Source organism: Lonchura striata, chromosome 2, assembly GCF_046129695.1.
Source record: "Lonchura striata isolate bLonStr1 chromosome 2, bLonStr1.mat, whole genome shotgun sequence".
Taxonomy (NCBI): Eukaryota; Metazoa; Chordata; class Aves; order Passeriformes; family Estrildidae; genus Lonchura; species Lonchura striata.
The window spans coordinates 92,769,110-92,794,721 of record NC_134604.1 but is presented as its reverse complement, the minus strand read 5'-3'; the positions used below and the strand labels follow the sequence as shown (position 1 = coordinate 92,794,721).

At 42.6% G+C, this 25,612-nt stretch overlaps 1 protein-coding gene across 3 annotated transcripts in view; it reads right to left on the bottom strand.

Annotated features, from left to right (window-relative positions):
• CARS2 (cysteinyl-tRNA synthetase 2, mitochondrial) overlaps positions 1-25,612 on the bottom strand; it is a 35,037-nt gene that overhangs the window by 1,528 nt on the left and 7,897 nt on the right. For 2 of the 3 annotated variants that reach the window (XM_031503888.2, XM_021545564.2), the window contains 10 exons: positions 25,053-25,158; positions 24,236-24,319; positions 21,740-21,869; positions 19,334-19,467; positions 16,005-16,072; positions 13,270-13,336; positions 8,980-9,118; positions 6,882-7,005; positions 4,862-4,960; positions 1,387-1,647 (listed from right to left, as the gene is read on the bottom strand). In XM_031503888.2, the coding sequence (XP_031359748.2) occupies positions 1,387-1,647; positions 4,862-4,960; positions 6,882-7,005; positions 8,980-9,118; positions 13,270-13,336; positions 16,005-16,072; positions 19,334-19,467; positions 21,740-21,869; positions 24,236-24,319; positions 25,053-25,158 (1,212 nt within the window). Of the gene's footprint in view, positions 1-1,386; positions 1,648-4,861; positions 4,961-6,881; positions 7,006-8,979; positions 9,119-13,269; positions 13,337-16,004; positions 16,073-19,333; positions 19,468-20,588; positions 21,119-21,739; positions 21,870-24,235; positions 24,320-25,052; positions 25,159-25,612 lie in introns of those variants that run through there. The other variant, XM_021545566.2, reaches the window with a different exon arrangement.

The window sequence follows — 25,612 nt, the reverse complement described above, 5'->3', positions numbered from 1 at the left end:
GGAGTTCAGCTTCAGATGCTTGCTCTGTGTGCTCTAAGCCCATTTGTGCTTTGTCTTCTGGAGCAATCTAGTCTGGGGCAGATTATGCTGAGCTTTGGGTTATTAAAATTTTTTTTAAATAAATGGAATGGTTTGAATCCTGGCTCAGACTAATTTGTGGGGTTTTCAAATGTAAATCCCCATAAAAAACAAACCAAAACAGATCTCCAAAAGGATAGAGGTGGAGCTGCAGCATTTTTCCAGTAGAAAAAGAGGCAGGCTGCTTCTCCAAGACTTTGTCTCAGCACATAGTTTGGTTGCAAACTTGCTTGACAGGTGAGTGTAGTGGAGATTTACGAACAAGTTAAAGGAAGCAGATGTTCCAGCTTCCCCTTCCTTTCACAGCTGCAGCTCACCACCACCAGCACCACCAGGCCATGGCGCTCACCCCGGTTTTGGCCAGCACACTCACTGTCTTCCAAGAGAGGGGAGAGCTGCCCACACTCCACTCTAACAGGGCACTGACAAGTGACAGCCCTCGCGCTCGGCAGCTGGAGCAGATGTGCGCCCTCACTCCCTGATGTCATTGTGCTTTCCATCCTCCCACCGGTAAAACTATGGAACCAGACTTGCCAGGATCAGTTCCCAAGGAAAGGAAAAATGAACAGTATAAACTGGATGGAGGGAAAGAATGTGGAGGATTATTCTGCTGTCAAGGAGGAACACTGACCCTCGCTTAACAGAGGCAAGAAGGGCAATGACCAAGAGGAACTGGAAGAAGCAGCACTTTAAAGATGTAATGCAGGTCCTTGGAACCAGGAGAAGGCAGTAATGCCACAGAGGGTCTTCTCTCAAGCCAGAGATGCCACTGAGATAATGGAAAAGAACACTGACATTCAGTGTAGGCTAAAAGTAGAAAGCAGGATAGAGAGAGGAGTGGTACAGGAATTGGGCAAAGTCCCTGTGGCTCAGGAAAATTTGGGAATGAAGCCGCTGAAGATGAAAGCGGCTTTCTCATAAAGACTTATTTTTGGTGGAGAGTGTGGGGTAGGTAGAAAGAAGGCACTATTTTCTCACATCATCTCGGTTTACTTTCCAGTTCCTTTGCAATATTTTTTAAAGCTGCACACATTACTCACACCATTCCTTCTGGATTGAACTTGGGCAACTTAGGGATTTCTGACTATTATGAGATTTTCAGTGGTTTGCATGGAAGCACAAGGCCGAGGGGGAGCAGAAGAGAAGGCAGCAGTATAGACAGACAAGGGCTTGACTTCCACCTCCTGCTACTGCAGTCACACAGGGTGCAGGGCACCACGCCACAAGCTGCTGAAAGGGAATGAAGGACAAAAATATGTGTTGTCTTAAAAAGCGACTGAGTCTAAAAAGAGGGTCACTGTCTTCTACCTTTATGTGGATTCCAAAGGCAGCAAGGTCTCCACGCAGACTGTCACAAGCCTCCAAGAGGGGCTTTCTCTCCCGCATTAACTGCTTCCTCTTTTCCTTCTGCTCCTGTGTGGGTTCCTCGGCTCCCGCCACACCCTCCAGTGGCGCAGCATCTGCTGTTCCCGGCAGAGCCAGCGCGTAATGCCGCACCTTCGAGCGGAACCTCACCAGCTCTTCAATGACACTGGAGAGCACTGCAGACTTGTCTCCTCCCAGAGCCACCTAGAAATCAAACTAAAAAAATCAACCCCATCTCCATAGCAATGTGAGGCTTTATCACCTCTCCTGCTCGTGCATCTTCCATATATCGGTAGGATTAAAATGTTACCATCTCACTAATGCTGGACAAAAAGTTACGGTGAAGTCACACTTGGAAGCAATTCGGCATATTCCTGCACAAGAAAGCATTTACCTTGGAGCAGAGTGCTCTCACATGAACACAACACACTGCATAACCCAAGTGGGGAACTCATCACCACAGGTAACCTCGGAGATGCCAGAAGCATGCATAGCTTAAAAAGGGATCTGACAAGTTAATGTCAGAAAGATTTGGTAACAGGAATCCAACACAGCAAGGGAAGCCTAGCCACCAGCTCAGACAGCTCCTTGGCTGTAGAAGTCCAAAGACAGAGAATACATCAGCCCCTTACTCTGTCTTTGAGTTCCAGGCCTCCTTCAGGAAACACAAACTAGGAAAAGTAAGTATTTTGGCTTTAAGTCTCCAGTCCATCCTATCCTTTCTCCTTCATCTACAAAAACCCTTCCCAAATTCACAAAAGTTTCATTTGATCCACCTTACCCAAAGTTTCAGCCACTCAAAAAAACCTGACAGAAGCAGCAGCTACTGCACACAAGGTGTGGATATTTGCTGGCTGCAGTCGAGCCCCTTCCTCCCTTCAGCCACTTCCAAGCTGCCTTGGCCTCCTCTGGCTTGGCAGGAGTCTTGCTGGTCAATGCCTCAGGAAAGGAACAGACTCACTGCTCCTACAGAGTCCTGCTCCAACAGCTGCCAGGACAGGAGCTTGGGAGTCAGCTGAAGAGGAAGGCCACTCCTTGGCACTAGCACAGCCAGGCTCTTGGTCTCACTCTTGACAGAGACACCATCCCTGTTTCTCATTATAGGCAAACTCCCGAGGGGGAGGAAAAGGAAAAATCTCCAGTGAACAAGAGAACCCCACGGCGGTGTTTTATCACTAGGACACGAGAGCGAGAGCACAAAGCACACCAAGGCCACAGGCAAAGCTCCTGGCAGCAACATCATCTGGGAGCAGAAGAGCAGCTGAGTAATTAAAGCCAGAAGGGACTGGGCTTAGTCACCAAACAGCAGGATGGAAACCAAAGGGAGCAGAGCTTCAGAGGTCATAGACAAAAAGGAGCAGGAGGAGGAGGTGACAGGGAAGCTATCGAAGATAAGAGTGTGAAATACAGTGAATTCCCCAAGCTTTCAAAACATGTAGTCATACTAAAGAAAATGTTTATGAGATTGAAAAAGGTAATAAATCTAAGTGCTCCATAGTAACCTCTGGCAGGATAAATACTGAAATACAGAAGGGAAAGCCATGACGATGGGAACAAAAAACATGCCTCTAACAAACATCAAACTGAAAGAGTTCAAACCAGGCACCTACTGGAGTGAAAGCCTTCAAAAGGAGGAGCAGCTTTAGGAGATGAACCAGTCTGCCACATAAAACAGCCTCTCGGGACTGATCTCAAATTTCTGGCCCTTGCTTACTCCACAGATGCACCTGCAGTACAGTCAACACTCTGCACTCTTTGGGAGAGCAAAAGCTTCCCAGCTCTAAAACAGGCACAATGGTTTTCACTCACCACCTTTCCAGATGGATTCATCTTATCCCCCTGTGGATAAGATCTCTTGCCAATGCAGAGAGAGACAGGCTCTCATTGCAATACACCCACTAGACTGAGATGAGACATTCCTTAGCATCCCCACTGATGACTTCAGAAGCACAGGCAGCTACATTAGGCTGATCAGCTGAGATGAATCCCAGCCCAGGAGCAAGACAGAGCCACAGACTACTTGCAAATATCCAAATGAGGAGGCCCAACCACTGCTGCCTGTATCCTCTGCACTGTCAGCACAGCAGTGTCCAGGCTGTTCTGGCTGGTCTCAAGAGTCAGGGAACAATCCCTACACTATTTTATTTACTAAATTGTGGTAGCCCATGGACCTTTCTGATGAAGATTTTGACAGATTTTTTTACTGAAAGATGAAAGAGCAGAGGAACGGAGAGGAGTCTGATAAGCTGCTCCTTTCTTCCTGCTTATCTCAGACCAGCATCTTCTGCTGATCCTCCTGCCACACAGAGAAAGGGACTAGCACAGCCTAAAACAAAGAAAAGCATTCAGATACTTGTTTCAGCAAAAAATATAGGCACAGCAGACACCTGCATACAGACAGCCCAGAATCTGGAGGAGTGACTTTGCCATCCAGCTAACAAAAAAAATAAGTGTTTCGTATGCCACTAAAAATTAACATGCAAACTACAGGCTGTGAGGAGTAACACACAGCCAAATTACATCCAGACACTGTTTTGAAAGAAATTTTGTGAGAAAATCTATGGAGGCAAACTAAATAAATGCATTTACCACTATACTGTCTGATTTTCAAAGGATGAATAATGTTACATTTTCTTACTCTCTTCTCCCCCTCCCCAAAATAACTGTTCTGTTTTGCAGAACAAGTTTCTCTACAGTTTCTCTAAGTTTCTCTACAGAAAGTTTCCACTACTTTGCATTCAGCTCCATATTTAAGCAGGAAAGGAGCAATGAACAGCCTGCTATTCTCCAACACCTTGTGTGATTTTAAATGCTTCCATACATTGGGATATCACCTTCATATTGATGACTCTCTTTCCCATTCAGCACTTTGCTTTGAGCTTTTCTCTCCTTTTTTTTCTCTCCCCATTCCTATCTTTCCAAGAACTAGTTATGTAGGCTCACTGTTCCCCCCTCCCCAATACCCCCCATGGCTCAAGGCAGAGCAGCCCCTTCCCCTGGCTTTCTGCAGAGGAGTGGGACCCCTCACAACTGCAATGTTCACACCAATATCAAAGCCAGCCTGGATGCAACCATCAGGAAGAAGAGGAAAAGCTGGGGAAAGCCAGACATATAACAGGAAATTTAAAGGCCTCCAATGCTAACTGTTTCTTGTTTCATTCCTTAGTCTTTCATTTCCACAGCAAAATTGGTGCAGAAGTCACATGGGAGTACCTCCAAGAACTAAAAAGCCCACACTTTGTTCCACTGTTCATACACTCTCCTAAAACATCACAGGAGAAACTGCAAATAGTGCAGAAAGGTTTACTAAAACCATAAATAACTTTGTTACATCTGATGCTTTCAGAAAGCACTCTATGAAACATAACACTGGGGCTGCTACCATGTCCTCAAACACATAGAAGAAATATTTCATTACCTGTCTTTCTCCAAAGGACATCCCAAGGGCATTGAAAAAGCCTTCAATATAGGAAACAATGCTTCCATACACAACAGAGCTTCTAGGAGATCCAGCATCCTGTTCAGAAAACACTCAAAAGAGATTGTCCAGTCAATACATATTACAGAACCCTGCATCTCTTTGCAGCCTAGTCCACAAGGGAAAACTACTACTAATTATAAAGATCTACCTCCATCAGGAACACCTGCCCAGACAAACAATCTTACAGAGATACAAAAGCACCTCACAGCACAAAGGGAAGGGATTTAAGTAAACAAGGGAAGGAAAGAGCTTATCACCAGCCTGTGCAGCAAGAGGAGATACGAGAAGCTGCCATACATTGCATGTGTGCAGCAAATCAGAACTAAAAATAGCACTTCTGGGCCTGAAAGGGCTGCGTGTATGCAAACAAAAAGAACAAAATCCCACATTCATGGGCACCTATAATATAAAACAAATTATTTTGAGTATCTTATTGATTTGCTCCATGTGGAGACCGCTTTGAGATAGTGTATGGCATTTTTTCATGCCTTGGTAGCACCAGCAATCAGCAGCAGCAATAAAATAAGGATTAAATGACAGACTGAGGAGCAATTTAAGGGACTAACCCTTGCCTAAAAAATGAGTGATGACATGCACAAGCAAATCAGCAGCTGATACTGGATTTTATCTGACATCTTCACTAGGGCCTGGGATAAGCTATAGTCTAAAATGTATAGGAAGATCTGAACTGGGAGGAGTAGGAGCAAGCCACTGGGAGAAAGGAATAGGAATATGCCATCTAAGGTGAGAAATGCTTAGCAGGAAGGCTAAAGAGAGGAGTAAGTAGTTGTGGATTTACTCACAGTTCTTAAAGAGAAAAACTACACTCATAATAACGAGAGAAAACTCCAGACAGCTAGGCTGTACCCAGAAAAGCTCCATCTCAACCAGAAATCCGAGTCAGCTGCCCCACAAATATCCCATCCCATTCTCAACAAAATGACTGACAGGAGGAATTCAGAGGGAACAAGCAGTGACTGACAAAATTTGTAGTTGTATCTAGGAGGGGCAATGCCATTACGGATCCCTGCTGCAAAGTGTTTCAGGTCAAGGATTCACTCAGCTTGTAAAGATAATTTGTAAAGATAAGGCTAAGGCTAATCTGTAAAGATTTGCTCATTTACCTTGTAAAGGTACTGGTAAGGGCAAAATTGAAAGCCAATGCCAAAACAGGACCAGAGTGAGGCAGGATTTCTAAACCAACAGGCTAATTCTCTCTTAAAACTGGTTATTACCATGTACACAACATTTATTTTACTACACAAACATAGTAAACATGATGACACCAGTACTCAAGGAGCACAGCAACAAGGGTGAGGTGCTCACCTTGAGTGACAAAGGGAGCTGTTGCTAAATGGAAAACCCAGAAGTGCTTCAGACAGTGTTTATTGCTCAAGTCTTGTCCTTAACCAGATTCTTTGTGTCAGCATAAGAGATCTTAACAGGGTCTTAATTTGCCAAAAGCCATCTGAAGACAGACTCATGCTGATGCCAGTTACAGTCTGTGCCACTCAGTGCCAACGCTGAACTCGCCACCAAGACTGTCCAGTGCACCTGGGGCTGCCAGCCAAAGCCCCTGCAGCAACCACCCCCCAGCACTTCCCAGTTTAGCCTAATTTCTGTGCATGGATATTAAGCAAAGAAGCAGGGTAAAAACACAGAACCAGCACTAAAATTAGCAGCATATCACAACAGCTTCAGGCCTTTCAGAAGCCCTAGGTATAAATAACATAGGGCAGCATGAAAGAAACATCCTCTGGACACAACAGAGAACAAAACAATAGCCATGCACAATTCCTGTGATAGGGTCAGGACAAATGGGCTCCATTAAGGTCAAAAATTTATGGAGCTTTGTTTCTGCTAGTTTCTTATGTGAACAATAAACTAATCTGTCTGTATTAAGCAGTAGGACAGTGGACAGCTGTCATTTTCTGATCTCTGTATCCTAATGGGTTACCTTAGTAACAGCCTTAAGCTGTCTGTTGCCATGGTGAATGAGGTCCATAATTGCTGCAACAGCCCTGGAGGTGTCAAAGTCATCTGCAAACGCAGCCTTCACGGTTGCTTTTGTGTTGGCTAGCCTTCAAAAAGAAAAGGTAACATTTAAGATAAGACAAACAAGATGCCAGCAGTATGCTGAATTCATCCATTCAGCCAGAGGGAGTCATTGAAAGGACACTGCCATCTCCCTCTCAGCTGTCCTGTGATGGGCAGTGCTGCACTCATCAGGGAGAATACATCTTTCTGCTGTGAAGGGAAAAATTTCATGCATGTCAAAATCCTAAGTGTTACATCCATTCAATAAATATACATGGCTAATCAGAGGAGCCAGCAACAACAGAGCAAAGTTTGCCTTAAATCATTCAAAAACAGATGGAAAATGAGACTGATATTAAGCATATCAAAGATCTTACTGAGTTCTGTTTTTTTTTCCAGCAGTCCATTAATCATGCTAACAGCATGTTTCTCTTCCAAACACACATCACAGGCAGCTCTCCAGTGCCTGGCAAGAAAGCTGTCCTGGGGCTGGCCAAGAATCCTGTTGTCAGGATCTGACTCAGAACAAAGCACTGCCTCCTCATTTCCCAGGAGAGCCCAATCCCAAGGGATTCCACTGACCATGGCCCAGATGGAAAGGTCCAGTGGGACCATTTGTGTAACAGTGCCAAAAGCCAGCGGGCAACCAGCACTGATCACCACAGAACCAGCACCACCAGCTGCAGCCACTTGGAGAGGCAGATGCGGAGAGCAGCAGGGATAAATGGGGAGCTACAAACAGCTGCTGGCAGCACGCTCCCATACACAGCCAGGCCAACCAGAGCTTGACAGTGCTGGGCCAAGGATGCCATTTCCCAAAAAAGTCCAAGGAGCAGGGGAACCTCAAGCTGTCCTAGCATCTCTCGTGCTCTCCTGAGCTTTATTTTACCTGTTTCTGTATGTTTTTGCCTGGAATGCCTACTTCCCTTCAGATACTGGATGGCTGCTGTTCTAATTAGTTCCTTCCAACATTTTCCCTGCAAGCTTACCCCCCTCCACTAAGTATCTAACACTTCACTAATTAAGAGCTTTGCCTCATTTTGGTTGTTTTTACACCAAGGAATACACAAGTTGTGCCCTCCCATAGATCCCCTACTGATTATCCATTTCAACTTCCTCACACCTCTCAGCTTTATCTTGCACCAACAGATCTCCTGCAGCCTCCTGCTGAAGGATTTGCTTATGCCAAATACCACAGCTAGTTAATGCAACTCACTTTCCTGTAACATACTCCACTGCCCCTTGCAACCCTCAGTCAGTGCAGCCACAAGCATCCCCAACAGTGAGGTACCTGAGCCACAAGGAAGCTGCCTCTCACCTCTACAGCACAGACAGTCTCCCCCCTGATTCCACAGCCCAGAGCTAACCTTGCTTCAGGGCACTCAATGCCCTTCCTACCCTGACTCTGTGCTCCTGCTCCCAGCTTTGCACCCAACACACAGCGCACCTCAGTCCTGAAGATAATCTTGTTTTCATAATGGACTACAAAGAATTCTCCTCACCACTGTCAGGGTCACAACAATTTTAATTGCTTCCTTCCCTGTGACATGCCTGCCCATGGCCAATCTCTCAGTAGCCCCTTCTCTCCTCTGCTGCACACCACAGTGCCAGCCAGCCTGATTACAAATTCGCACCCCCAAGGTGTGTCACTCTGCAGCCATCCTCTTTCTTCTCCAGTCACTACTGCCCAGCCCTGCTTATGAACTGGGGAGCCTCACAACTGCCACAGCTTTGCCTCCTGCACTGCTCACAAGAGGCAAAGACACCTGTGTAAGGACAGGCACACCAGATAAGTAACTCAGATCTTAAAAACACAATGAACTGAGTATAGCAAACTAAGAGCAAAAACAGCTGGCTAGAAAGAGATTTTAAAAAAAAAAAACTGCCCTTGGTTTCTGGGCTTGGAGGGAGGACTGCTGCTTAGTCCTTGTCCTGCTTCTTAAACAGAACCTCCGAGTCTGTCAGCGAACTACTGCTCACATAATCACAATCTTTTAAGATACAGGAAGTGCACTTACCTTTCCCACAATATGTCTTCTCTAACAGGGTCACACACCAGCTGTCCTTTTATATAAGCATTTGCATCTCTAATAAATGAGGAGATTGCCTGAAGACGGTTCTTTGCATCTTCCATGCTCTCCTCACTATATTCTACTGCTAAGAAAAAAGAAATCAAGGCATTAGGATGGAGAGAATGCTGTCTGTCATACGTAGGAACAGTATTTGGAGGCAAAGGAGAAGTTTTCATTGGAGAAGTTTTCATTATTTGTACAGCAAACTTCTTACAATTAATCACACATTTAATTAAAAGCTCCATTCTTCATGAACACCAAGTGGATTAAATCAATCTAAAAGACAATCACTATATATGATGAAGTATGACCTAATGGAGCATTTATCAAACTGATTCAAAAAGTTGAATCCAGAAGTTTACTGAAGCAATCACTATTTAACTTCAATTTTTTTCCATTACTGAATCTCTCTGCAAAGTTATCAATCCAAAGCATTAGGATTTAATATACTTCTAATCTATTTTTAGAAAAAATACAAAATGCTTAAACACATAAGGGCATGTCTAGAGTAGGATTCATCACACTCACACATATCAAAGCCTCTTATGGCCACTGGAAAGAAAGATAAAACCTCAAGGTAAATGATTCCTTGCATCCACAGCTGAGCTCCACTTTACTATGAGATGTGCTGTACAGGAACCCTACAGAGTTTCTCTTCCAACAGCCACAGTAACACTATCTCTACCACTAATAAGGCATCCATGCACACAGATATCTCCATGCATTCAGGGAAACCCTACTTTTGGAAGGCAATTCCACTTTGTGAGCTTCCAGAGTCCACTCCTCCTGGCAGGAGTTCAGCAGGTTCCTCTCACTTTGCGAGCTTCCGGAGTCCACTCCTGCTGGCAGGAGTTCAGCAGGCTCCTCTCACTTTGCCTGCACCCTGCAAAGTGCAGGTGCCAGACAAACTCACTGTCACTTTTACTGGGAATTGCCATCAGTGAGAGGCTTTATTTTTCATTTGTACAGGAATGTGCAATTTTCTGTAGAAAAGCTTTTGGACCCAACATAAAAGAGCTCACCTGACCTCAGTGGAAGTTGTGTCCACCTAGGACAGGCCTAAGTTTGAATGCATTCCTTCATCCAGTATCACACCAGAGCCATCCACAGCCAGTGCAGTATTGCTTCACTGCTGTATACCTGACCTCAGCAATAAGGTACATCCAAACTACATCTGCCAGCATATTCCTAATATCATCAGCACTGAGCATCACCCATAGCTTCCACAGAAATCTCACCCCTGATCCTGCCTGTGGTGCATCCAACTGCTTTTCACCATTACCCAATGCTGCCCAGACAGACTCTTTAGAGCAGACAGTTTTACCAAGAGGACAGATGTAAGAGGGAAAAAGCAGCCAGAAGTGAGACCCAATCTCATTTCCATTAGCCTAAATCCCAAGGAAGCCTGTTTGAACACAGGATTTACCCCAGTGCAACAAAGGTGTAAGTCTGGACCTGTATTTGTCAGATTTTGTTTCACTTGTGTATAATTAAAAATCTGCATTACTGCCTCATTAAATCAAGCTTTACACAGTTTTCAAAAAGACCAATGTACAGACCTCTAAAACATAGTGAGACACTGAGAGTGATCATTTATATACACTAGGATTACTCAATTGATTAACCTGGTTACAAGAATTCTGCAAGGAATACTTGATAAAAGTTTATATTGGCAAAACCTACCTTGGTTCAAGCCATTCTTCATCCCCAGTTCAGGGCATACTCCTAAACCACTGCCTGCAGGCACTGCAAACCCACAACACAGCACAGGCAAGCCTGGCCCCTATAAACCTTCACTGTGCTCCCCACTCCTTCCCTCCTTTGCCACCAACAGCCCAATCACCACTGCCCCCAGAGCTCAGCTGCACCCCAAGCAGCTCTGCTCCACCACCCCAAGCAGGCAGAGAGGGTGATGAAGTAGAGGAACCACATGCAGAAACACATTGTGGAAGGATGATCAAAGCCTTTTCTTCTCTTCCCCACAAGCAAGGCATGCAGCTTTATCCTCCCTCTGACAATGGTCATCACAGGAAGGGACTCCACTTCAATGAAACACATGTACCTCCCTGCATATATCCCTTTCAACCCTTGCCCTTCCAAGGCTGGGCCAGTCTCGAGTCACATTTGTCTCTATTGTGCCTGCTAGCACACACAAAGACAGGGGGTAGCCCAGACAACAAGAAAGGCCCATTCCAAGCCAAAGAAACCACAGTATCAAGCATGAGCCATTCCCAACTGTCAGAAGCTGCCCTCATCCACATGCCTACAAAGATCTTTTTTACAGATTCAATCCAACGTTTGTGGTACTAGCTGACCCCCAAACCTGGATTTTACACAAGGCTTTCTTTGGCAGGTAGGAATGGCAGGAATCACCAACAATGGGTCTAGGCTATACCTTTTAAGAAACAAGAAGGTACTTGGGATCTCACTTCTAATAAAAATATGAGCAGACAGCAAGATGAGAAGGAGTGCAGTAAACTTATGTTTAGGCCAAAGTGAATACTGATAGCAGGGACACAAGCTGACAGGCAGCACAGTAAATACTTGGCTCAGCAGAAACCAATTCTGGCTCTTTATTGGGAAGCTAATCATGCACATGGCCTTGTAAGGTGGAGCTGGGAAGTGCAGATTTCTGAGTAACCCTTACCTGCCAACTGGCTTATACTCTGATATGACACCAGCCTATCCTTTCATCAAAGCCACCCACATTCACACAGGTAGCACTTTTTTTTTACCTCAGGGGGGTGTTTATCCTAGAAGTAATGCAAAAAACACAGGTTCAAATGCAGCCAGCTGACAGGGAGTGAAGAAAGCCTGCAGGCAGCTCTCCACTGCAGGGCTCCAGCGCCATTCCTCGTCCTGAGGCAAGGTTAGAAGCTACCAGACATTTAGCTCTTGCTTACATGACAAACATATATATATGATAGTGGTAGCAGGTGTTAGTATTTCCTTTTGTTTTAAACACACATATGTTCACAACTCCCAGGTGCCCCCAGCCAGGGAGCCACCTAAGTGTACACAAGGTATTTCATCTCCTAAAAGAAGCCATCAGCCAAGTGTGCCACTACCCTGCAGCATCACCCCAAAACAGCCAAGCATACCACCAATCCACTGCCTGCCCCAAACAGGATGCTGTTTGCTCTGCAGCAGACCTTCCAACTGGATGCACCCCTCTCTTTCTATGACAGTGACAGGGAAGTTAATAGCCACCTCTCTCTTTACTATCCCCTGCTTTGAAATATTGCAAGGATCTACTCAATTCCTGATGCCTTCAACTGTCCTAGGAGAGAGAGGATCCACCAGGAAGATCACATGGGTGGTTCCTGCAGGGCAGTTAGCAGTATGAACAAGCAGAAAGACGTCAGTCCAATGACTGCACGACTATAGAGACTGGCAGCACACTGCACACTGACAGGCACGAGCAGTGCCCCAGAGCCCTGGCCACGCCAGCTCTTGCAGTCACACTGCTACAGGTGCTTTACCCAAGGCAGACAGAGGCCCCCTGGAACACCACAGTAGCTGCTGCCCCATGCTCCACCATTCCCTTGCCATGCCAGGACAGCCAACAAGCCAGCAGTGTAAAGGAACTACCATCTGCATTTGGCAGGTCCCAATAAACTGGCAGAAACACAGACACATGAAAATCTCTTCCAGCTCAAAGTAGCATCTACCTGCTGGAAACACTACAGGGTACACAGGGAAGCTAACAAAATCTCCCCACCAGCAGAGAGATGATCTGCCAGGCTAAGGTGTTCATTAGATTATTATGTGCTGGTCTAAGTGAGCTGCACTGCACCACAGAGCTGCCTGAACACTCAGGAACTCCACAGGACAAAAATGGTAACACAGCAGGGAGATAAAAAATAATTAGCTAGCCCTCATCATATAGGATGAGGAATATAAACCACAGCTCCATCTAGATACATCTCCAAAAACAGCTGATCATGACTGATCGTAACTATGACAGATGCAAATCAGAGACAGAGGTAATTCATTAATTAAAAGTGTAATTAACTAAGAGTCACAACTAACTGCAGCTCAAGAAAGTATTTAAATGAATGGTTAAGTACTGTGCTCAATAAAAACAATTTTCTAAACGCTAGCCACAGAGCAGCACCAAAACCTTCCCACCCACTGCATTCCAGGAGCCGCAGGGCCCCGCAGGGGAGCTCGCTGCGCCTCGGCACGGCTGGGAAAGGTGTGGGAAAGCCACGCAGGGAAGGGGCTGGTCCTTACCTGAGCTGTATCTGCCACGCAAACAAAACATTCTGAACTGATCTGACGAACATTTCTTCAGGAAATCCTAAACTCCATGCACAAAAAGACAGCTTTAGCACGATAACAATTTCTTCGGGAGTTCTTCCACCCCCTTGCTTTTCAGACTAACATGACAAATAACACATCTTTGCAATTTAAGACAGACATAAAATCTTTAAATTCTAACACTGCTTTAAAACCTAAACTAAATAAAATTCAATTCCATATAAGATAGATGTGTGTACATATATACAAGATATAAATATATACACAATGTCCAATTTAAGACAGTGAAAATTACTTTGCAAGTACAATCAAACATGCACAGTATAAAGACAATTGCAAAAAAAAAAAAAAAAAAAAAAAAGAAAAGAAAAGAAAAGAAAAGAAAACCAAAGAAGACCAAAATGAAATTATCAGACGATTGGGATAAAATCTTAAAGAGAAGAAAGCTCCTGAGTTTTGCAAACTTTACAAACAAAGATTTATTGAAAAAGAAAGTAAGTGTATTTTTTCTGCAGGACTAGAATATGAAGAAATACAGGGAGAGGACAAAGATATATCCTAGCGATAAAAAAGAGTTATCTGTGTTAATTATGAAGCCTAATAAACTCCACTCTAATATTTATCTAGCTTTACAAATAATTCAGTCCCGTAAACAGTAAACTATTAGTATTACTACTAGTAAAATTAATTTATATTAATAGTATAATGAGCTATTTAAATGTTTGGAAAGTACACTAATAAAACATTCAATAACTTCCAACCCTGCCCTCAGCAAGGCTGAACACTGTGGTAGATTGTGACTACTGTACTTCTGGTTGTGTTTTTTTTTTAATTTGCAAACTGATAAGGACTACTGAAGTGCCACAAAAATCAAAAATCGTAAGAAGCCAGTACAAGTGAGGAAATAGGGAAAGTGTCATTTGTTTAAATTTCACATTTTAAAATAAGGCTTCTGCTACAAGACTAAACCAGCCTGAACAGTGGAAAAGCATCAGCAATGTGCTGTCTCTCAAGTGAAAATAGAAATAATTGAGGCAATCACAATCAAGAAACAGTGATACTGATTGTTTTCGTGGGTGTTTGTTTGTTGTGGGTCTTTAAAATAAACTGGATATAAATGAGTATACCCAATATGCCCACACTAATATACAGAGGTAGAACAGTATGAGTACAGTATGGAAATACATTCAAATTTGGGAAAGGACCATCCAAACTAGAAAAAACAACTCAGCATTTCCTTTAAAACAGAGAACAGATGAAGAATCATAGCTCTTTGAAAGTTGGTTGCTTCTTGGCCCTGTCTTATCACAATCTATTTGATTTTCAGGATCAGAATTAATAGCTATTTAAAAAAAGGAAAGAAAAAAATTGGAGTAGAGTACAAGGAGGGGGAAAACAGGGCAGCTGGATGCAGAGGATGCATGGGTGCTATGCCCAGGTGACAGCCTGGGATGCAGATGGCAAATGGCTGAACCAAGGGAAGATCCTGGACAGACCTCCCCTCTTTCAGCACAGGCACAAAACTTTCCATGTAGGGCTTAACTTTCAAGGTGCAAGGCAACTGTACAGGAAAAAAAAATGCTTCACTGGACTGAAAACCACTTCTCGGGAAGCATTAATACTTGTTAGCCATGTATAAATGCAGACATGAAAAGCAGAGAGCTACAAGGAAAGAGAGACAGGCCAGAAATGTTTGTTTCCTCAACACAAGCTGTTCCATCATGGGAGACATGGAGAGGAATATTTTTATACGCTGCTTTTAACTCCGTGCACTGCATTTGTGGTCATTTCTCCACCCTGTCTACAACATCTGCTGAGATTCATAAGATTTCTGTGAAAATTCTGAGCTCCAGGGAAACAGGGCTTAACTGTACCCAGACAGCATCAGAAGACTAAAGAATAAAGCAGCTCGTATTTAACATATTTTTAAAGGGATTTTAACTAATTTTTCCAATAGGGCAATGAGGAACATATATGCCAAAGCAGCTTCCTAAGCTTTGCCTAAAGGAAGGAAATAATCTTATTCCAGCAGTAAGCATCAGCCATCACGGAAGCCACCCCAGCAGCATGCACAGCTGTACTAACACAACCAGCAGAGAAACCCTCCTCTGGGCCACATCAAAGACCTGGGGACACAGTGAAATATGACATAATCATGTGGCTCGTGGGTATCAAAAGGCAAAGCTTCTGTGCATCAGAAAAGTCACCTTATAAAAAATAAAGGGTAATGGGAGAGACTGCTGCAATAGTATGGTTCAGGATACCCACTAGCTTCCTGACAAAACACTGACACTATGTCCCATTTCACCTAAAGAATGACTAGGAAAAACATCCATTCTTTTCCAAGTCCAAGTTTTTTCAAAGCATTATTAAGAATAATGAGAACCCATCACTACAGAACAGAATCATTCAGGTTGGAAAAGACCCCTGAGAATGTTAAGTCCAACCACAAATCTACAGTGCAGGATTCTGATACTGGGCACAAACTCTGCTCCTACAAACACTCAGCTCAGCAAGATCCATCTTTATAAGCAAACCATGAATCTGAGCAGGTATCCTACCTCCAGATCCAAAATAACACATACATCAGTACTAGAAAAACACTACAGCACAAGCACACACTCCAAAGCTTTCTCAGAAAAAGGCTGTGATTAATATTTACATATTACAAACCTACAAAATTGCTTCAATTAAAACAAAGAAATTACCTTAATCGTTATGTAGTTTTTTAATGACTTTGACATTTTTTCTTGACTTCCTTTAACATGCAAATGCCCTATAGTAAAAAAAAAAAAGGTAATTAATCAGGATAAACAAGTGTGCTTCTGAATAGTGAGCAAATGACAAAGACTGCACTCAGACACTGTAAATGTTGGAGGCAGCATATGCTATGCTGGATATATGCTGAAAATTTCAAGGTAATTGGTAGCATTTTTCAATATCTTTGCCTACAGTCCTGCACATCCTCAAAACTTCCACTGGGTAAATCTTAAAATATATGCATTTAAAACATAAAAAAAAAAAAAACCAAAAACAAAAACAAAAAAAACCAACACCATAAGTCTCCCTGTTCCGAATTGACAATAAACTGATAAAAACAAGCAAGCAAATAGTTTCAGTCTTCACAAGTACCTTACCTGTTACTCTTGACTTCTCAGAAGTATTTTAATTTTAAGAAATACTTTCCAGTGATCTAGCATTAAAAAAATCTTTAAAACTCAATCTTCTGTATTTATTACTTGCTGATGGCTGTTAACATTATTTTTATACCCCAAAGTTTTATAGCACTGGTTCAAAATATCTTAAATGCAAAATGAATTTTCTACAGATTCTCATCTTCTCCAGACTTGTGAGACTGAGAAAAAGCAGGGTAAGGGAGGGATGCAGCTACAACACCTAATTTGAATTAGTTTATTTTGAAGTGTGATCTCTGAGCACTGCTAGAACAAGCAATAGGCACACAGATCACTGCTCTGCAGGGCTGTAGCACAGGAAAAAGGTAGTAACATCGCATTTAAGAGAGTATGTAGAGCTTGGCTTTAGGACTGAAAGTGCTGTTGAAGAAAGACAGGAGAGGTATAGCCTGAGGTTGCTTGCTTCCAGCACTCATCCATGTGAGCTCATCCATCAGCACCACTGATGGAAAACACCAATTATTCACAGCACCAGAGAGACGGCAAACATGCTGCCACTCAGCATAGTTTCAGAAATGTTGCTAAAAGCCTTAATAGGCTTCTCCTAATGATAGAGCAATTCTGTAAGTTAAAACCACCCACAAATAACATAAGATCTTAGGCACTTCTGTGACCTGCAGCATCTAGCACTTAATCATACTTCGAGGCAGATTTTTAAATTTCTCTTGCTCTGTAATACCCTACCAGTGCTACATTCTTTCACATTTGGCAGCCCAGTGCTACCAATGCCTCAGAGAGCAAGGATAACATATGATCGTGCTCCTACTTTTATGAGTGGTGAGAGAAGCGGCATTTCTTGCTCAGCAACCCAAGCAGCTGTCTGCATTTTGTGCTACTCGCTGCACAGAGCTGCTTTGCAGCCCTACCTCAAACCTGTCGCTGTGGGACACGTGAAAGCACCACGCGGACCACCTGCTGCTTGCAAGGTAAAAAAGGGACGTTTATTATCTGACTCTGTCTTTTATACCTTCCCAAGGGTGACATTGGATTGGAGAGTGAACGGTCCACCTCTCCAAAGACATTGGACAAACCACCAGTACATCAAGTGCTTTCCACCCCCATAAAAGAATGTAAACAATACGTTGTTTACAGAAATTGTGTGGGAAAGTTCTCCAAAGGAATGTAAACTCAGAAGGCTTTAAGAAGTCTTAAGAATCAGGGTGACACAAACCCTCTTGTTTCTAGAAGTAGATAAAATCCCTATTACACTCATCTGGATATGAAAGCAACAAGCTCAGGCCTAATAGACCTGAAAAGCTCACAGTTTCACTCCTCAGCTATTTCTGATAATGATTCAAAGAAATAGGAAGTCACCATGAGAAGACTACCTCCAGTCCTACCCTGACCACCTCAAAATTTAATTTTGCACAACACAGTCTATGGAGAGTAGGAATGAATCAAAAAAATCCAGGGATGCAGAACCAGCTATAGCAGCTACCCATGATTAAAAAAAAAAAATAAAAAATCTTGCTTTCACTGTCTGTCCTGTCTGCTAGCAGGTGAGTCCACTTTCACCACTGGGACACTCAATAAGCATATTCAGGCTGTGAGACAGAGCTGGACACCTGCAGAGCTTGGGACTCAAGTAAAACCCACAACTAAATTCTCCTGGGAGAAGGGGAAGGGCCTGGGTAAGATTACTTTCTCTCTTTTGCAAAGGTGCCTAAATACTGACTTAATTAACTTCAGGCAGACAAGCTTAAAATAGTTGGACTGTGTTTTCCTAAAAAGGTACCAGTAACATCTGAATTTGAATTAGTATTCCTTTTCCAAGAGTTTCAGTACTTAGAATGATTTCATTCAAGAACACAAAATACAAGGATTTTCATAACTTCAGTTTGGCACTCTTCCCAGAGTACAAGTAGTCTAAAAATAAAGTCCTTACACGATTTATCCTCAGTGCAGGGATTTTCTTCCGCTAATGGGAACTGCTCTTCCAATTCTGAGCTGCTAAAATTCTGAAGTCTGTTAGCAGAATAAATTGTTTCTGAAGCTGATTCATTTGCCCTAAATAATTCACATCATCATCCTCCAGCAAGACTTTCTGACTTAATGAATGTAATCTGTCAGCTCCTACAGAACTTCAGTGTAAAAATTGCCCTTGGAATTAAGTTCTCCCTTTTTTTTTTAATTGACTCTTCTTTATTTAGCTGGTATCAAAAAATATTTCCCCTGCAGATTCATTTCCAAGTCTGAAAAGCCAGATTCACTGGTTTGTCAACAGAAGGCTCCCCTTGGCAGTAACCAGTGCATCTCAATGAAGTGCAGAGGATTCCACAATGCCTCGGGAACAAAGCACACCCTGGAGGATGCACCAGCCTCTGGACAATTGCTATTGATTTACAACAGACTCCACACTGGGAACTGAAACTAGAATTACCTATTCATCCCATACAGTACAAATATATAAAAATGAAAGATCATGTATTTCCCAGAGTGCACTACAGGCTTAACTCTGCAGCTCTTCTACTCAGGGAAGCAGCTTCAAGAGTTCAGAGAGACATCCTGCCCAAAATACTAATCAGCAAAAGAGAGGCTGCAGACTTTAATCTGACTTTCTATTGACTTCAGCTGTCCATCCAGAACCACCACGACTGCAACAGGAAGAACAAATGCCAAGGTTTCCATCAATGGTTACAGAACTAGAGCCATCAGTGATGTAGTTCAAAGCACTGTAAAGCACAAACGTCAGTGAATTAAGCACTTTTATGCAGAGGGAGCAAGGAGTAGTTCTGCATAATGCCAGGCAGTGTAACGTGTTCTCACAGCATGAAATGCCAAACTTAAAAAACCCAAACTATCGTATTTGTACAGGCCTCTCAAGTGATCAATATTTTACTTACCAGAATGCAGAAAGTAATTCCCCCATTGCTCACACTGATGATACACCTCACACTGCGCAATTTCATTTTCATGATGAGGAAATGCAAGATCTATTCCACCGGTATGGATGTCCAGCTGCTTTCCAAACACTGCACTGTAACAATATTTTCCTGATCAGTAAGCAGAACATCACTAAAGCTTTTGGTAAAAAGAAATGCAGATAAAAATAAGATGAAACAATATAAATTTAAGTGTACAACTTAGTAACTTCAGTTTTAAAACAAGACTTTACACATACCTTGGATACCAAAACTCCGGCAGAACTTGTATGGACAGGACAGGATCTGTTCATAATTACTTCTCTTTAGTAGAAGCAATTCTTATTCTACCTTAAAGGACAGCAAGTAGGATTCCTCCTTTCCTTGTTCTGCTACAGTTTCAGTATCAGACAGGCGCCTTTATGTGCAAACCTAACAACTTACTTCTATAAATTTGGTATTACTCTTCCTTATCTCGTACCTTTTCTGTAAGAATTCAAACAATAGTGTGTGCAGTCAGGTCGAGCTGGGCAGGTTAGCAACTTTATTTTGCCTATCTGTTAAACAAAGTTTACATTTACAGCCTCATAGGGATGTGAGGCAACCTTAACTGCTCAGAAACCAGGAGTGCTCAAGCAGGGAAAGATGCAAGGCCTACAGACAAACACACAGGCCTCCCATATGTCACCTTAACAAGGTGCTCCTGGTAGCTGACTAAACATTAATACTTTGCAGAAGCTGTTGGGGCACGGGAGGAAAAGACAAGAAGAGAGGAGGGAAGAAAGAGCAGCTGTCCCCATCTCCCAAGTTCAGCCTTCTCTGCTCCTGGCTGCTTCAAAACCAGCTAAAGTACAAGTCTTCCCAGGACTGACCCTCACCTTCCATTGTGCCACCTGCAGAGGAACACTTGATGTTTCCTCCAATAAAACCAGTAAGAGCTGGAGAGAGGTGACAGATGGATCTGCCAAATGCACAGGGCCAGGAGGAGCCACCCACCTCACCACAAGAAAAAATGCATAGAGAAGATCAGACCTGAGGGGCTCAAAGCAGGGAATTCCCTCCTCCAGGGCTGCTCTAGAGACCAGAGACTCTTCATTCACAGACTTAAAAAAATTAATTCACCTAACATAGTTAAAGCACTTTGAGATACTTGGCAGAACAGACAGCTAAGTAAGTATTGCTTAAAAATGGGCCTTCAGCAGCTGACTGGGATAGCAAATTGTTTTAGGTCACTTACCAGAGTAAGCTCTCCATTTTTCACAGTCCAAGATTATTACAATCATGCTCTCCATGGGTCAGCTTTTATTTATATAGCAGGAGCTTCATCCAGCCTCAGTAAAATACATTTTTACGGAAAGAAATACAGGCTATAAACAGCACTGCATTAGCAGACAGGCCATGTCATTCATACCTGGCATTTCTTATCTGTGCACTTCTGTCAGAGGTTGTACATCAAACACAGCATGATTTTGTGCACTTTGATTGCTTTAAGAGCTGCCTTACTATGCTGAAACTATTTACAGACAAAAAAAATCACCATTATAAACACTTTTCACAAGCAGGTGGAAATGACTAACAATCCCAAGTACACCAGAAAAGCCTATGAAAGAAAAGCCTAAAGCAGCTGTTTCCACCTCCTTTCAGCTTTAGCTGAAAATTTAAGCTGAACAAGGTCAGATCTAAACTATTTCTTATTAGCTTCCAAAAAAAGATCTGAGACTAATGCAGAACTAAGTATACTATCAATCTTCCAGGAGAGAAGACTTTTTCTCCTGTGGTGAAAATAAAACTTTAAATTAAGAGCAAATTACATCAAACCAACTGCAAGCAAAACACTACTCAGCAAGAACGCTGAATAACACTTAGATTATTAGCATGCACATCCACAGCTGCTGTTAAGATAAGGCCAGGGAGACCTCATAGATCAAGCTGTAATCACACACCTTGTCCTCCTGACACCTACATCCTGAACTAGGCCTGATGGAGACTGCTAGAAGTGGAAGGGCAGCAATTGAAAGAGGTACTGTAACTTTCACCACCTTTGGTTACTCAGCTCAAGTTAAAAGCATATGCTATGAATGATATATGCAGAACATTTCAAGGTAATTTAAGTTAAAAGATTGCTAATCAACTGTGTGATCCCATGTGCCGTATTTTAAGCACCAAGTCTGACTCAAGAGAAGGTGCCAAAACATAGAGACAGCTGTGACAGTAAAGTGAAGTAGAGTTTATTTGGGCCACATGTGACATCCCAAGTTGCACAAAATGGTCACATTAAAACCAGTGCTATCTACTGATCAGAAAACACTTTCAATACTGCTGCTACCATTGTACCGTGACTGAAAACAAAAAATAGCATTAGATTTATCCAAATCCAAGCAATCTGACCTCGATATTGTGGAACATTCAATGTGCCATCCAGGTCGTCCTTTTCCCCAGGGAGAATTCCAAGATAGCTCTTGAGGCTTGGCAGCCTTCCACAGGGCAAAATCTTTACCATGTCGTTTATCAGAATCAACTGGCAAGAATAAGTGATTTGTTAATGGGATATGTCTCAAAGAAAAAAAAATGACCAAATGAAAGCAAGAGGAAATGTGTGTTTAGTGAACTACTCTGATTTTAATCCCCTTCAATCAAATTCTTTTCACTACAACTTCCTTCTCTTCCCCCTCACACAGGGGAAAATTGAAATATTGAAATAGATTTTGACAAGCTACAAAGATGGATTCAAGATTCCTTAATATATCCCATCCTATCAGTCCTTTTATCCTTCCCTGGTTTACCTTATTTTTTATTCCTTTACATATCAGCTACATATTAGCCAGTTTCCCCAGGACAAATTGACTGCACTACAGCAGAAAAGGTTATAAAACCAAACCAAAACACACAAACACCCTACAATTTTTTCTCTGGGACACAATTACTTTGTGTTTTATACTTTATAAAACAAAGTGCACAGAGGTAAGAATCAAACCTATTCTTGGACAGTAGCAATTTTTCTGTACGGTTTTCACTAATGGGTTCTCTACAAAGGTTTCCTCACAGCTATATTTGTTCTTTCCTTCACTACACTGCCAAGGATGCAGTCCTTTTTGTCACAATACTGCAGGGCTGTTCACCTCTGCTGACTCCTAACCTACAGTCAAATACACAGCAATCCCTGGCAGGAGCCACAGAGTCCACTGTTCTGGACTCTGGACTTTCTGAGAAATACACAACCTCACTTTTAGAATCATACAACTCAAAATTCCTAAGAACTACAGATACAGAAATACAATCCTAGTTTTATCCACTGAATCTTCACCTGGGCTCTTTCACTAGATTGCCAAATTCTGAGTATCTGCTGACTCCAACCCTCTTTTGCCCTTTTTTGAGTATACTGCTACAAAAGAGCACTCTTCAACTTCTCAGCTGTAAGCAAAACAAGTGCCAAAATCTTTAGGAACAAGAATTTACTTAGTTGTGACTAGAGGGGAAGCAGGGTAAAACACATAATCAGTCACAGCTGAGGCTGGAAGGCACATCTGGGGACAGTCTAATCCAACCCCCTGCTCAGAGCAGATGCAGCTACAGCAAGCTGCCCAGGATGGTGTCCAGTCAGGCTTTGACTACCAGCAAGGATGGAGACTCCACAGCCCCTCTGAGCAACATGGTTTGTGTTAACCATCCTCAGGGTAAAAAGGATTTTTCTTAGCTTAAAATGGAATTTGCCATGTTTCAAGTTGTGATCAGTGCCTCTTATCCCATCACCACAGAGAAAAGCATGGCTCCATCTGCTCTACTCCATCAGTACAAGTATACATGGATAGGATTCCCATGAGCCTTCTCTTCTCCAGGCTGAGTGGTCCAAGCTCTGTCTGCTATTCCTCATATAAAAGATGCTCCAGTACCTCCATCATTATTGTGGCCCTTTGCTGGCCACTGCTGTTCTGGGGAGCCCAGCAGCAGATCTGCACTCCAGACATGTCTCACCAGCACTGAGCAGAGAAGGATCACCTCCACTGAGCTGCTGGCAATGCTCTTCCCTGTGCAGCCCAAGAGGCTGCTGGCTCTCTGCAGTCAGCAATTACCTCTAAATAAGTGTTGACAAGACACATTCCCTCTGTAAGCTGTAATGCTGAAACAACTCCAGAGCAGAGCTGTGAGAAGTTCTGGCTGCACCTGATCATCAGCCTCCAAGCCATTTTCAGTAATTACAAACAGATTTTTTTTAATGATGAAGTACTGAAATTTAGTTTGCAAAAGGATGCAGGAGACCTGAATAAAATTCTCTGATGCAGAGACCCAGTCAGATCCTTACTACACAGAGGTTCAGCAATCCTGCAAAGCAGGAACTGGAGCAAAATCCCCACAACCCAGGGTATAGGCCTGCTCTAGCACAGCCTATGAAGAGATTTCTCACCCTCACACACAGAGGCTGCTTAGCTCAGTGACAAGTAATGAAGGACGCAATTCATCCAGTTAACTTCAGAGCAGTGCAACTGCCCCAAGAAGAACATGGTAGGTGAGGTTTCCTTGTGTTTTCCCTTGAGTACCTCACTGCTGCCTACTGCAACAGCAAGAACACCACCTCACTGTGAAGTTTCTATGTACCACTGCCAAGTATTTAATTAAAATTGCTTAAGAATCCTAATTGTTCTATGGTACCAGAACAAAGGTATAGAGGGAAAGACGAAAGGAAGAAAAACTAAGTTTCCTCCTGCACTGGCAAGAGTGAGTGCCTCAAAAAATAACACAAAAGCACTGTAATCCTAATTAACCAGAAGTTAGCTATACACAATAGGTTAGAAAACTGTTTCAGACTGTTGATTGAAAATTTGCACATAGATGCAAAATGCATTCAAACAATGCATTAATGCAAATAAGCTCGTGCCACGAACTTACCTGCTTCATCTTGGGTATCAGGATTAATAGCAGTTAACACTCCATATCTTCTTCCCCAGGATTTAACATCAAAATAAACATTGCCTAATATAAAAAAAAATATTTAGTTGCATAGCAAAGATGGGGCACATTGATGAGAACTTGATAGCATTTCCCCAAAAGCAAAACAAAGTGCTATTCCACTCCCATTTGAAATTCTGATTTAGAAGTTCAGAAATACTGCCAAAGTAGTAGCAGATGTTTCCATGTTATCCAGCTTTTCAGTAACCTCTCTGCACATGCTCATTCTTCATGTGCTATGTGCTCTGTGCACATAACTCTGAATTCTGGAGATCTCCCAGACTCTTCCCTACCCATGCACAATCACCAATGCCCTCCCCTGCTGCAGCTCAAGCTACACCTAGTCCAGTTACAATGCAATTGAATTCTTCTACAACCACCAGCTCTGCTAAAAAAGAAATCCACACGTTTTGCTTTGCAGACACACCTTCTGCAGCACAAAGGAGATACGCAGCTCCTCTTCAGAGGTTTCCCCCAACATTCTTGTAGAAACCAGGCCAAGATTTCCCCAAGGAGTTTAGACAACAGTTTATTACAGTAAACAATTATATTAAATAATGAGCTACATTTAACTTAGAAGTTGAGTAATAGCTGTTCTGCCCACTCATGTCATCACAAACAATTCACTCACACCCTGTTAAGCAACAGAAGGAAAGCCTGGCACAAGGTATCTCATTTGATTCCAAAACAAGATTACTAAGAGCAGTGACTTCCTATACATGTGCTGAACAAGGAGTTACCTTGCTCAAAGGCTTACCTTGCGAGGTTGCATAAGCTTGTCCACTGGATATTATTGTTTCTATAAAGGAAATTATTTGAGGAATATTGTCAGTCACCCTCATATATACTGTAGGAGGAAGGACCTTAAAGAAAGAGTAACATTGCATTAACACACTGCCAACAAGTTCCTTCACTCTAAGAAACAAACTAAAAAGCTAAATTTTATCTTTAAAAAAAAAGTTGCAAGTATCATAAAAAAAGCCATAAGCAATATTTAAGATAATACACACACAGAAAAAATATTTGAGGGGTAGCAAAGAAAAATCCTGATTTTCCCAGTGGCTCACTCTCTGCTTCTAACAGAGAGACAAGAAGCAAAGTCACCTGAAATCAGTGAAAGAAGTTTTCGTGTTCCCTGTGCTTTCAATCAGGCTATTTCTGCATTATAGTAAATATGCAATATCTGTGAATCAAGGATCTACTGAATATGGAAAAATACTGTTCCAAAGTTTCATTTATTCATTCCAAAGCTCAGGATTGCTTCTCCCTACATTTCCTTACTCAAAAGGCTTTTTATTCCAGAAGAATGAAAAAGTA